The sequence below is a fragment of the Vombatus ursinus genome, unplaced genomic scaffold, assembly GCF_900497805.2.
Source record: "Vombatus ursinus unplaced genomic scaffold, bare-nosed wombat genome assembly UNPS02014772.1, whole genome shotgun sequence".
In the NCBI taxonomy this organism is placed as follows: domain Eukaryota; kingdom Metazoa; phylum Chordata; class Mammalia; order Diprotodontia; family Vombatidae; genus Vombatus; species Vombatus ursinus.
In genome coordinates, this window is record NW_020954550.1 from 30,740,584 (window position 1) to 30,755,049 (window position 14,466).

Below are 14,466 nucleotides of genomic sequence, written 5' to 3' on the forward strand. Positions count from 1 at the left end.
TACGTTACCATTGTCTACAACAAAAATTGGCACAATAACTAAGAATTATCATGGCGATCTCTCTGCATACAAGTTCATCATGAGCACTACCTCCCGAGATAACCAGATGTTCCATGAAACGATGTTTCTTCTTATCTTTGAACACTGTGAAACCTACTACCAACTCCTTTATTCACATCTCTGAGGAGAACCTATTATGTGACCCTTTCATTTAACTATGATTCATGTCTTTTCATTTATAGCAAGAATTTCAGTCTGGATATTGTTCAGTTACTCCAGTAACTATTTAGACAGTTTGTGATTGGACAAAGGTCACAAAATTAAGAATAATGAGATAAATTAACATTCATAGATGGTCTAAGAACTGTGATTATTAGCATTCTTTGCTTTTTTGCCACTCTCACAACAGGAGCAGAAAAGGGACCAAACAAAATTGAGTCTCCTGAATTTTATCTGTTCCATGAGTTGCCAGCCTTTTTTGCTAAGCCTCTTTTTAAAAAACTTAAAAAAAAAAAAAAAAACCCACCACTGAAAAAACCCTTATAACAAATATGCATGGTCAAGTAAAACCAATTCCCTCATTTGTTATTTCTAAAAATATTTGTCCCATTTTTGGTTCTTGAGCCCATCACTTTCATCAGTTCTTTGGAATCACAACTAGGCATTGTGTGATCAAAGTTCTTGAGTCTTTCCAAGTTATTTACAATGCTGTTATTGTATAAATTGTTGTAGTTCTGCTGTCTTCACTCTGTATTAGTTCAAGTTTCTCTGAAACTATACCTTTCATCATTTCTAATTACACAGTATTGTTCTTTTACGTTCATATATCATAACTTGTTTAGCCATTCCCCTGTTAAAATTAATGAGTCCCCCTTTAATTTCCAGGCCTTTGCCCCTACAAAAAGAGTTATTTTAAACATTTTATGCATATCAGTTAAGCCTCTCCATCTTGAGTGGGCCTGGTGTTCAGATAGCATATAGTTTTTCACCCAGGCCATCTCAAAGCTTTTTTCATTGTAGGAAACAACCAAGGCCTATACTTTGCTGCAATAGCCTTCAAGAATCTAGGGTCACAGTTCAAAAAAGCCCGAGGAGGGCTTTGAGAAAGTTGAATGGCTCTTTGGAGACTGTATGGCACAATTTGAACAAAAATCATAGAAGTTGAAAAGGCATAGAGGGGTGGCAATCCACATTAATGACAATGAGATTATGGATCCACTGAAGTATAAAAAGTTCAGGATACTGACAAAAATGTTAAAATGCTTTATAGTTGATTATTTAAATCTTGTTTATGAATAACTACTTTTTCTTCTCTTTTTTCAATTTACATGGTTTTAGGTTTCTGGATCAAATAAAGGGAATATACCAGTGCTTTTGAGGGAAACACTCATTCCCATGATAGGAAGTTTTTTTGTATACTCTGATGATAAAGTATTTGCTATCTTTTTGGATGGTATTTCTCTAACTCTAATTTGGAACTTCAGTTCTTTCTTCAGAAAGAGACAGGTAAATATATTTCAGGGAAGTCTTTTTTTTATTCTAGATATTCAGCAGTGTGTGTGTCTTCAACATCGAGTATGTAAAAATATAGAACACTTTTCCCCACTATTATCTTTCAGTAGAAACCTATCTATCAAAAATCTCTAGCCTCTGCCTCTGTAGCCTTATTCTTCAGCAAGTGCCATTGAAATCCCTCTTCCTTGGCATTAGCACATTGGCTTACCTTTCTGGAACAGCAAAAAGAAGGGAGAAGAATCAATTCTGTCTTCTATATGGGGTGGAAGGGAGAAAGGGGTTCTCTTTTAGAGACTGGGACAGTGGCAGAGAAAATATTCCTGGCATTCCAACTTCCAAGGAGTAACTTGGGATTCATTTTCACATATGAGAAACTACAGTATTGTAATTCAGCAGGTTAAATAATCTTCTGTAGGCAACTGAAGATCTAAACATTGCTTATAACCTATTTCTATAGCAGATTGTTTTCAGTATTTAATTACAAAATAATTTTTCAAACATCCTTGCATTGGACCTGGATTCAGATTTTACTTCAGACTTTTATGTGGTCTAGATTAAGTAAGTCACTTGACCTCTGCCCAGTTTCCTCATTTGTAAAATGAGGATAATAACACCTGCTTCCCAGGATTTCTTGAGAGAATCAAATGAAATAATATTTGTTAAGGTACTTTGCAAACTTTAAAGTGCTCTCCATAAATGTTAGCTTTTATTATTGTTATTCATAAGTTGGGAACTGTATATTCATAATTGAAATGTGGACAAGTAGTATCCGTTCTTCTACAAAATACAAAAAAATAAACAAGAAGACATGTAATGTTAACTTGGCTTCCTTTATAAAATACAGAAGCCATGGAAAGGACTATGCATTCTTGATTTCTTTTGGTAATAAATTGAATTAACTTCATTTTACTTTTTTTTGTTAGTTTATCTCAATGCAAGGATAATTTGTCAAAATAGTGTCCACATCCCAGGTGAAAGCATTAATTGCATTTAAATTTTCTCCTAATTCTTTGCTGATTCAGTTACTTACTGAATATTTCTGTATTGGTATTTACATAAAGTAGCAGTATTTTTTTCAGCCTTAGATTTATGAAGCTTTTTATCTTTCTCCTCCCCTTTTCTTTAGGTAAATCAAGGTATTGCCTTAGGTTGGTGTAAATTAACTCTTCCAGATGGACAGGATCACTTAATTCAAATTGAACATCCTGGACAATATGAAAGGTACTGCAGTAAAACCTATTTTTTCCATATATTCATGTTAGAAAATGAAATATTAATAATTTTTTTACTTGTCTGTCAAAAACAAGTTTATCAAGTTGTTAACAGCTTCTCAAAGTAGATATTGGTAAAAGAAAGCATTTCATTAAGGTAGCAGAGCCTTCTCTTATGTTGGCAGATAGTGTAACTGAACAGATTGGTCTTGCTGAAATCAAAGCTTTATGAATCCCAGTTAGTTTTCAACCTAAGAAAAAGGGAATGGTCTTCACCAAGCTGTTAGGTGTAAGTAATCTGTGTTTTGCTACCAGTTCATCATTTTGAAATATGGGGTTTATTAGAACTTGTAAATAAGCAAAACTTTACAAAATTCAACTTGCCTATTTTTGTAGAAGAAAAGGGTAGAGTAGATATTGGAAGGAATGAACTGAAATTTCTGTAAGTTAAATTGGCCAATTAGGTGTTATTATTCTATTAGTCACAAAGGAGAAAGATTTTTAAAGTCATCTTACTAAAATTATGCCTTAGCTCTTTTTAGCCTACATAATGCCATTGGTAATTACATTTATATACTATTTTAAAAGTGCATACCCTTTAAGTAGTCACAAGAGAATGCTTATCTACTTTTTTTCCCTGTTGACTTTGTTTTAGTTTTAGCATTTGTTGATGTTCGAGACACTTGCGTCCTCCAGATCAAAAAGAGGGAGCTGGTGCCATTACTTTTTTAAAAAATTAATACCTTGTCCAAATAGTCTTTAAGGCCATATCTCCACATTTATTTTTATAAATTCAGTGAATCATATATTACTGATATTTATATGTACTGATTGAAAATTTCTTAATTTTTTAATTTTATATATCCAAGTAAGGTTTTATTAAAAGTTTTTTGTGTAAAACTTTTATAAAATTTTTTTTTTTAATTGAAATTCATTTTGCTTGGGGAGGATGCCTTATAAGTGAAACTGAATTTTCTGTTTCAAGGAATCCAGGTATCAACTTTATTTTTATTCCTAAACAAAATTTGTTAGGTATTTCAAGTTATTTTTTTTCCTGGTGAAAGGGAATCTTTCATTATGTAGGCATAAAAATAAAAATTGAATTAAATTTACATTTAGCTACAGTTTAAAATTTTAGAAAATTTCCCACTTAACACTTTATCTCTATAGATGGTTTCAAATGATTTCTTTTCCTAATTTCTTGTATTCAACCTAGATATGTGGCAACAGTAATAGCTTGGTGCAGGAGTCTGACTCAGACTAATCCACAGGAAATCTTCACATATCCTCCATCATCACCCATTACTGAAGAAAACTGGTATTCACGCTAATTTTCTACGTACTTTATTTGTCTAGGGAACATAGACAATACTGAAAGCTTGAAAATCTGAATTTCTGAAACTAGGGAAGGTTTTTTTCCTTTCCCTGAGTAAACTGTTTGTTAGTCTTAATTTAAATCTAGTTGTCTTATCATTTTTCACAGCTCATTAAGCTTGAAAAATACAGAACTAGTTTTAAACAGAACTGTTAATATTATCATTTGACATAACTTAGCAATGGAGTCTTCATACTAAAATGCTTGGTAACATAAAACTATGAGACACACTGTGTTATCATTTGTTATGCCAAAATTTAAGAGATTATAAAAACACAATCTGAAGACTAAGGGTTTTTTTTTGTTTGTTTGTTTTTTAGACTAAGGGTTTTAGACCAGAAATCTAAAGTTCTTTTCAGTTCTAGATCCTGTGATCATATGATTACATACATTTTGCCTTCATTAGGAATATTGGTTAAAGTACCAAATGTTCTTAAAGACTTTCATGTGATTGTCCTAAAATAAATCAGTAAATCAACAAGTACTGAGCTCCTTGCCCAGCATTTTTACAGGAACTTTAGATGATGCAAAAGAAATAGGAGATAGGGTCCTTGTTCCTACCCTCTTACTTATAGGTTTTCTCTAGTTAGAAAGGCAAGACAAACACCAATGGAACTATTAGAGAAGAGTTAGGTGCACTTGGTGTTGAAGGAAGAAATCAGCCTGGGCCAAAGTAATTGAGTTAAGTTTCATAGAGAATTTGCTTGGCCTTGAAGATAAGATTTGAATAGGTGGAGAGGAAAAGGTATTCTTTTGAAGGTGAGAGGAACAAAATGAGCATGGCCTATAAGGATAACAGTTAAGTGAACAGCTTAACTGGAGTGAAGGTTTCATGGTGGGGTCTAATTAGGAGGTGGAGGTAAGATTAGATAGAAAAGGTTGCAACAGATGATGTAAAACCTTAAAAGCCAGATAGAGGAATTTGAATGAAATGTCATCAATATAGTTTGATGGGCTTATTGTTGTTGAAGATTATTCTAGCAGGAAGATGAAAGGGGGGTTGGAAAGGTGACACTGGATTCCACAATACCAGGTAGAAGGCTTTTCACAGTAATTCAATTGTGAGATCCTTTGGACCTAAACTAGAGTGGTGATAGGGAGTGAAAACACAGACTTAATTCTCCCCATATGATAGGTAAATCACCCACTGTTAGTAGGTCAAAATAAAAGAAATCAACAAATTTGTTGAGTTTTCACCTAGTAAAATCTTCTCTACTCAGGATACAGCCTTCTGTAGGTTCTGTGAATCCAGAAGTAGATGGAAAAAAGAACCTTTTTGGTAGCAAAGAAACCTCCCCTCTCTTCTCATTCTTCCCACCACCATCCTCAGCAACCTGCAAAAAATAAAGACAAATAAGAACTAAAGACCCATAGATTACAACTAAAATATTAAGATCGATCAGTCATTCAAAAGGAAAAGAATCTTTTCAAATTAACTAGATAGCTGTAAAAGACCCAATTTTGAGAGGGGGACATCAGACATATGAACAATTACAGGAGACAAAAGAGATTTAAAAAAAAAAAAACTTGAAGAAAAAGATTAGCAGAGATGGCAGTTTATAGTTGAATCATTTCAGCCCCATCCAACTCTTTGACTCCATTTGGGATTTGCTTGGCAAAGATATTGGAGTGATTTGCCGTTTCCTTCTCCAGATCATTTTAAAGATGAGGAACTCATCTATTAAGTGACTTGCCCAGGATCACACAGCTACTAAGTGTCTGAGGCCAGATTTGAACTCATGAAGATGAGCCTTCCTGATTTCAAGCTTAGTAATCTATCCACTGCACTACTACCTGCCCTAGAGATGGCAGTAATGCCAAGTACCACACAATGACATTGGACTAGTCTGCTATGGAGAAACATAGAGAGGCATCAGTGAAGAAATACAATATAGGCAAATGGCCACCTGAATTGTGTCTTTAAAGATCTGATTTCTTTTCACTCTGTCCTTTATGAGAAAGCAGTATATAACTGAATAGTAAAAGTGAAATTTAAGATTTTTTTTTTAAATCAAGTTCCAGTAGATACTCGTATCAGTATCCATTCAGCCCCAAGTTTTACTTTGTCCACATTAATATTGCATCACAGTAGTTAGTACTTTATAACCCTGAAAAGATCAACGAAAAGATTGTTTCTTAGATTCTATTCATAAAAAGAAAGGGTACCTTTTGGAAAGATTTCCATCAAAAAAGGTTTTTTAAAGTTCTGACACTTCTACCCTTATCTAGAAAATTTTACTGTTCAAAGCCATGCATTTCCTGAGGTATTAGTCTTCCCGGATATCAGTTATTTTATTGGTCGTGCAAACCCCTCTGTAAGTCACTCCTGAGGATGAAGGGCATATAAAACCTGACTTCACAGAACTCAGTCTGCTTGAAAAAGTTAGATAATAAAAACAGATGTATCAAGTAATAGTTATTGATAATAGATTTGTCATATTCAAAACTATGTACTTAATGACTCCTTAGAAAAATAGTGGTAATATCTAATCTATTTGAAACTTTGTGTAAGTAAAATTGGGCAAAAATACATTAGTGAAATAACCATACAACCTTTTTGTTGCAAACTTTAAGGGGAGGGCACAAGGGGAAAAGCATTTATTAAGCATATACTGTGTTAAGCACTGCTACAAATATTACCCCATTTGATCTTAATTTATTCTTTTTTCTCCTGTGTTGCAGGTCTGTTACTTCTGAACTTCAAAAAATACAGAAATTTAACTGTATCCTTTCAAAATAAATTCTTATTGTACATCACTTCTACCTTTTCAAACTAGGCTGAATTAATACTTTTTGAATGTGACTCTAAACTCAGTGTTACTGTTAACATTTTATTGGATTTTATGATCCTGAAAAGGACTTTGAAGATCATCTAGTACTATAATTCCCTCATTTTGAGGAAACTAAGGTCCAAATGAAGGAGTGATTTGCCTGTCTCACAGATAATAAGTGGTAGAGCTGAGATTCAAACCCACATCCTCTGACACTAAATCTAGTATTCTTTTCACAGCACCACATTGCTAGACTTGATAGAAGAAAAGCAAACAACTTTGCAGTTTTTAAAGTGTACATTGTAACTGTTTTTCTTAAACATTTTTGTCATCTTATGAAAGCTGCATAACACTGCTGTACTTTTTAACCTTTGGGTTCAGGTTAAGCAGAGTCATTGTACTGAGAGGTAGAAGTTAACTCCGCTGTAAAACTTGTCTCACACACACAAATATACATATGCATATACATATATATACACACATATATATACACACACACATACGTGTATTTGTATGTGTGTATTTTTTTTTAACTCAGTGATGACGACAGCCCTTGAAGACATGCCCTTGGCTTCTGACCTTTTCCTGCTCATTTCCTCTTCGTATAAGTAAGTTTTATTCTTTAATGAGTGTCTGTACTGCCAAAATGAGCACAATCTTCTTTTTAAAATAAATTTTTATCTTTTGTTTTTACATTATCTACATTTCCTAATGTATCATTTCCCCTGACCCTCCCCTATACCAAAGAATTAGAAAGAAAAAGAAAAATTTAGCAAAACTAACCAACACATGGGAAAAATCTGACATTATCTGTAATTTACCACACCCTTAGTAGTCCAACTCTGCAAGGGAAGGAAGTCCTATATATCTTTTGTTTGGAGCTAAGCTCAGTCATTATAATTTCACAGCATTCAGTTTCAATTATTTTATTTTTTTCTTCCCATTTACATTATTGTTTTATTGTATACATTGTTTTCCTGGTTCTGCTTACTTTACTTTTTATCAGTTTGTAGAAATCTTCCCATGCTTCTTTGTATTCATCATATTTAATTCATCCTTTCTTCAGCATAATAGTATTCCATTATGTTCATGATCCACAAATTGTTTAGCTATTCCAGTATCAGTAGGTGTAAGATGGCCTTGTTTGCAGTTCTTTGCTACTACAAAAAGTGCTGCTATGAATGTTTTTTGTATAGAGGCCTTTATTTTTGTCATTGACCTCCTTGAGGTATATGTCTAGCAGTGAGAATCTGTAGGTCAGAGGTTGTGGGTATTTTAATTGCTCTCTTCCCATAATTCCAAATTGCTTTCTGGAATAGATGGACCAATTCATAGCTTCACCAACAAAATATGCTGGTGTTTTTCTCTTTCTGTAGACCTTTCAGCATTATGTCAGCTTTGTAATTTTGCTGGATGTAAGGTAAAACCTCAGAGTTGTTTGATTTGCTTTCCTCTTTATCATCATTAGTGATTGAAAAATGTAAAAACCGTTCCTGGCTCTTCAGCAGAAGAAGGTGGCTAGATTTGTCCTGCCAACTGTAGTTTGCCGGCCCTTGAGTCTAGAGCATTGTTCCAATATGGTTGTTAATACTTTGCAATTCTTTTGGGAGCTGGGTTTTGGTTTTTTTTTTTTTTTTCCATATTCTTTGATCACCATATCCATATTGGGGAATGCCTTTTGGTTTTATATACTTGGCTGTCAGACCCTTATCAGAAATATCTGATTCAAAACAAATTTTTTTTCTCCCCAACCCACCATTTCTCTTATGCTAGATACACTGCACTGACTGTTCATGCAAAGTAAACACATCCTTTACACATTTTTTCCATTTAATTAAGAAAATACCTTTGCATTAGTTAAAAAACAAGTCACTAACCCAAAATTTTGGTGGTTTTGTTGTTTCTTTACCTAAAAAGAACATCTTTACAAATTGTAAACAGATTTCATAGATTCTCTTTCAACCTCTTTCAAAGTTTCCTGAAGTTTCTGTATTACATAACAGTCAAACAAAAGCATAAGTTTCGGAGGCAGTTTGCTAGCCAAAAGACTTCTAAAAATGAAATGTTTACAGAAGAAAGAGTTCCTTAATTAAACAACTTAGTTTTATTGGAGAATGACAGTGTCCTAAATCAGATTTCTGCTAAGAAAAATGAGCAGTCTTCTGATATTTCCAAATCAAGACCTTCAGAAGCCTGTAGCTTTTTTGAAGAAATGAATAAAAAGAGTGTATCAGTAGCATTGAAGAAAACCTCAGAAATCCTTCAGGATATTGAATCTCTCCTAACCTATTCCAAAAAGTGAAAAATAAGTAATTTTTTTTAAAGTAAAGGTTTAACTACATCAAATTCTTAAAGTTGTATTTTGTGGTACAAATGACTATCCTCAAGAGAATTGTCTGTACACAGGATTATTAAAATTGAATGGAAAATTTGCAACTTGTTCGTTGCTCAAATACGGTGTGAAATTTTTCTAGTTGAATGTCACTTTATTTCACAGTGCTTATAAATATTTTTGTATGAACATGCTCCTTTAATGTGAGTTAAATTTGAAAATGCTTTTTTTAGTGTAATCATGAACATTATATTGTTTCAAGGAATAAAGAACTATTTGAGAAATCTGAACTTCTTAATTTCTTTTTATTTCCCAGACAGCAATCGTTTATGCAGCAACAGATATTAGTAATATCCTGTGTTAAACAAGTAGTTTACAAATGTGTAAGTAAAATGTATTTTAGTGATTATATTGTAATCTCCTGGGGCTGGACAACGAGTACACTTCTAGCCTGCAAAATTTTTTTATTCAAATAAGCAAAACTGAGGATTTGTTTACTTACTATCTTGTTTCTCTGATCCAAAGATGTTTTTTCCTATAAATGTAGATTTTTCCTGAACTGTGGGTAAGAAGTCAGTATAGATAAAAACCATCCAGTCCTATCTCTACAAATTCCATATGAAATATCTCAGTGCCAGGATTCTTTTTCCTTTAAGAAACTAAAGAGGTCTGAAAGTTTTATGCTAATGACACCCTATATCCAGGGGGGGAAGAAAGTAATTTTTGAAATTAAAATTTAACATAATAAAGAACTAATGCCATCACTCACTAATGTCCTTTGAAAGTGGGCCAACAACTGCTTTCAGAATCAATTTACATCCTTATCTTTCCTGGTAAGACTGTTTTGGAAAAAACAACCTATTTGAAAATATAGGATATTATATATAGTACATAAGGATGTAGTTTTAAAACAATTGACATTCCATTTTTTTTAAAAGATGTATTCAAATTTTGTTTATAAAATTGAAATACTTGAAAAAGAAGCGACTACCAATAAATACTGTTATTATTAAAAGTACTGTACATTACATAAAATGGTAGTTTGTTCCCAGGTTAGGTCACAAGAACCCAGGACTTAGAATGGAAAGTTGCATAGATAAATAGGCAAGTAAAAAATCAGTATGACCTTGAGTAGCGTTAAGGGAATTATTTTTATGTTTAAATAACTTGACCACTGGTTAGGGAAATGGCCTTGAGGTATGTATGTTCTTTGGTAAAAAAGACCATGTGGCTTTTAGCTCACAAATTTACAGCTTTCCCTTGATTCAGTTTTTTGCTAGCAATTGCCTATTCATAAAGGAAGGAAAGCAGCTGAAAAAACAACAACAAAAAAACTAACAAACATAGCCCTATAATCAAGAAGGCACAGCAGCTGCAAGCCGAATATGTGGTAGTCACCCAGTTTAGTTGGCTCTAGGGTAATATTTCAAACAACATGCCTAAAACAGAACTAATCTTTTCCCTTACCCCCTAAAAAAAAAACCCAAGAAGCCATTCCCCCCTTCCTCAAAACTCCATTATTTCTGTGAACATGACCATCATCCTGCCAGTCACCCAGGTTCATTACTCAGTTATCTTTAAGAACTGAGCACAGTGACTGGCATCTAGTAGGTATTTAAAAATAATGCTTGTCTTCACCTTCTCCGATCCCCATAATAAATCAGCTGCCCTGTCCTATTTATTCTACCTGCACAACTCTTGAATGTATCATTTTCCATTTGTATGCTACCACCATCCTAATTTAGACTCATTATTTCTCATCTCCACTATAATAACCTTCTAAACTGATATCTTCTGCTTCCAATTTGTCCCCTTTCCAATCTATCATCTACACAACTACCAAAATAATCTTCATAGGGTATAGGTTTGACCATGTCATCGCTCCCCTAGTCAAAAAAACAGCCCAGGCAGGTATTTCCCATCATGAACCCTTTCCTGACCACCCTCCACTCCTACCAGTTGTACGCAGTCTCTCCATCCTCACATTACCTTGTATAACACCTATTTGTATATATGTTGTATTCTTCAATAAAATGTTAACACTTTCAGGTTTTTTACTTTGTATCTCTAGTGCCTTGCACATGGTAAGTACTGCTTAATATTGCTGAATTATAACATACTGATGATGCAAAGAAAATCTCATTTCTGTATTTCTAAGTTCTTTCAATAAGATGGTGCCCAAAATACTTTTTTGTCACATTAACAGATACTTTTAACCCTAATTAGATTGTCATTTTTGGTAAATATATACTTTTACTATATTGGATTGCTTTTATCCAAATCTAAAATTTCAGGAACAACACAACCTTGACAAAATACCTAGTGAAATTCTTATTTAATAAACATTGTTGATCTTGCAGATTTAGCAAAGCAATTTCAAGAGGAATTTGGAGAAATCAGAAAAAAGCCACAAAACAATCACAAAAATAATGAAACGGATCAGAAATAAACTTATGCAAAGTAGATTCAACAAATACTCATGGATTGAGTATAAATAGACACAAAACCAATTTTAGTGAGCCTTGTAAAGGTCTTTCCTGTGACACCTGAGTATTCATAAATAAGTTTTAATCTTGTTATTTTTTGAATAGCATCTGAACATCTAGTAGGTATCCTGGGGTTTAGGCCTGGGTCCTGGTCCATGAAGTGTAGCCCTAGGTACCAGCTTCTCTGCTACACCCTTAAAAAGGGCTCTCTGTTCTTGCTGCTACTTGGGGAATTAAGGGTGCTTCATGGTGCCAGAAGTTCCCTCTAGTTACTTTCACTGCAGTAAAAGTACCTAAAAGTGACTCTCAGGACAGAAGTTTCAGTGCATAAAGAGCCCGTGGGTGGCAAATACAGCAATTATGATGGTAACAGAGGTAGCTAGGTGACTCAGACCTCAAAGGGCAGTCAAGCTTGACATCTGTGAATATTGTGTATGTGTTCTAAAGTCCAGGAAAGGACTGCCTTGCATTCTGGGAAGACACTCGAACTGGAATTTCCTAGTTTCAGTCTCCTTACCCTTATAATTAGACCAATAACAAATTACTAAAATTTCAAAAAAAATTTTTTTTTCAATAAGTTAGCTCTTCTCTGCTTATCCCTTGCATGTGCCTTGCATGTCTTAGAGTAGTACATGCTTTGGTTAATAAATTCCAAATTGGAATTTGGTTCAAGACTTTTTTCAACTTAGCTGTTTGAGTTAAAGTGCCTAGCATTCTTTTCTTTATGGAATAAACTAATCTTTTTGACAAAAGACCAAGGATTTGACAAGTAGTAAATGATGTCTCATGAGTGAAAGGAAAATTCAGGAAATAGGGTAGATGTCTTAAATCAATATTGTCTAAGTGGTAGTATAGCACTTGGAGAAGGCAAGGTTCTAATTATCCAGTGTCCCTTTCACCTCTAAAATTCTGATTCTAATTATAGTTACTGCATCTGCCTCTACTTTCTGAAACTGGTGCTGACTTTTAACCTTTGAATCTGTTTCCAAATTTGCATGTAAAATTTTTCTATTATTTAGAAAGAAAGGACTTGGTAGCACATTCTAGACAGAAATGGGTAGAGATCACTTTTCTTCCAGTTGCCTTGGAACTTGTCTATTGATCAACAAGTATTTATTGAGTATGTGTTAGGTGCTAAGCACTCTGGGGTATTGAGAAGTAACATTATAGTATGGTTCCTAATTTCCATGATAGGGTATACAAACTAAGTGCTATAGGAGTTCAGAGAAGGGAAAACAAATGAGATTTTCCCTACCTTCACTCCACTCAGTGCCTTTACCCTAGTTGAGGCATTTTTCACTTCTCTCCCAGACAAATATGAGTCCCCTGACTGGTCTTTCTGTCTCTATAGTAACTCCCTCTTCAATCTAACTTTCAAATAGTTGCAAAAATAATCTTTCTAAAGCACAGGTCTGATCATGTCACTTAATTACGACAGTTCCCTATTGCCTGTAGCAAACTTCTTAGCCTGGCTTTTAAGGCTTTCCATAACCTGGCTCCAACCTAGTTTTCCAATCTTATTTCAGATTACTCCCCTTAATGCACTCTACATTCTGGCAATATTGGACTATTAGCTATTTCTTCATCTTGTTCTGCATTCTCCCACCACTTTAAATGTATGCAGGCTATCTTCCACATGTGAAACACTCCACATCTCTTTGTCTTGAAATAGCCCTTTCCATTGAAGGCCTAGTGCAGGTATCACTCCATCAAGCCTTCCCTAATCCCCCCAGCTAAAAGTTGTCTTTCCCTCCTCAAATTGTCTTAAAGCATTTTGTATATTACAGTATGAGCTCATTGGGGGCAGTACCATTTTTTAAAAAATCTAGCATAATGCTTTATACATAGTAGGCACATAATATTTGTTGAATTAAATTGAGAGCTGGAATAACCAGAGACGGCATCCTAAAAGAGAGGTGATTTGGGCTGCCCCTGCTAGATGAGGTGGGATTTGGATGAGCAGAAGGGGAAAGGAGGACACCATAGGTAAGGGACATAGTATGAGCAAAGGTAAGTGAATGTACTTGGCCTACCTACAACAATGAAGAAATCACTTGATTGAAGTACATGTTAAGGATTAGACTATCATTGATCATAAGATCATAAATGAGGAGCTGAAAAGTATCTTCTTAGATATCTAGTTCAATCCCCTCATTTTATAGATGAAGCAGTGAAGACCCAGAGAGGTTGGGAGACATTGCCAATGTAACACATAATAAGTAACAACCAGGAAAGCTCAGGTCCTCTGACTAGCTTTCCACTACACTGTGATATTTCCTTATGGGGAAATATGGTTGGACAGGTAGGGTAGGGCCAAATTAAGGAAGGCCTTGAAACCCAAGACAGGAATTCAGATCAGCAAGTTTTTGAGCCCAGTAGTGACTTGGTAAAAAGTCTATCTATGAAATAATGGTATAGCAGATTTCTTTGAGTGGATTGAAGGTGAAAGGAATAATTCTCAGAACCAGAGGTGGGGGTGGGGGAACTTCTAACTAAATTATTAAGTACCATGTACTCAGAGTAGATACCTAAATGAAAATTCACCCCACACATAAAGACCTGTGGATCTGACTCAAGCCTAGGGGTTTGGGCTCAGTGGATCTATAAGAAATGACCTTGCCTTTATACCCAAGATCACCTAAGGTTTGCCTGAATTTCCTAGAGCAAACTTTGGACTGACTAGTAAAGAAGTTCCCTTTGGTCATGGACCAGAATGAATCTGGCCTTGGAGAATAAGAAGCTTTTGTTTGTATATTTGATACTTTGTTGAGTTATT

The 14,466-nt window shown here is 34.4% G+C and overlaps 1 protein-coding gene across 7 annotated transcripts in view; it reads left to right on the forward strand.

Moving 5' to 3' along the window:
• Positions 1–9,459, forward strand: part of CUNH5orf34 (chromosome unknown C5orf34 homolog) — a 30,299-nt gene extending 20,840 nt beyond the window's left edge. For 4 of the 7 annotated variants that reach the window (XM_027863313.1, XM_027863314.1, XM_027863316.1 and 1 more), the window contains exons 9-13: positions 1,339–1,506; positions 2,642–2,736; positions 3,943–4,044; positions 6,784–6,824; positions 8,975–9,458. In XM_027863313.1, the coding sequence (XP_027719114.1) occupies positions 1,339–1,506; positions 2,642–2,736; positions 3,943–4,044; positions 6,784–6,824; positions 8,975–9,174 (606 nt within the window). In that variant the 3' untranslated portion in view covers positions 9,175–9,458. Of the gene's footprint in view, positions 1–1,338; positions 1,507–2,641; positions 2,737–3,942; positions 4,045–6,783; positions 6,825–7,422; positions 7,481–8,340; positions 8,481–8,974 lie in introns of those variants that run through there. The other 3 variants (XM_027863319.1, XM_027863317.1, XM_027863320.1) reach the window with 3 other exon arrangements.
• The last annotated feature ends 5,007 nt before the right edge of the window (positions 9,460–14,466 follow it).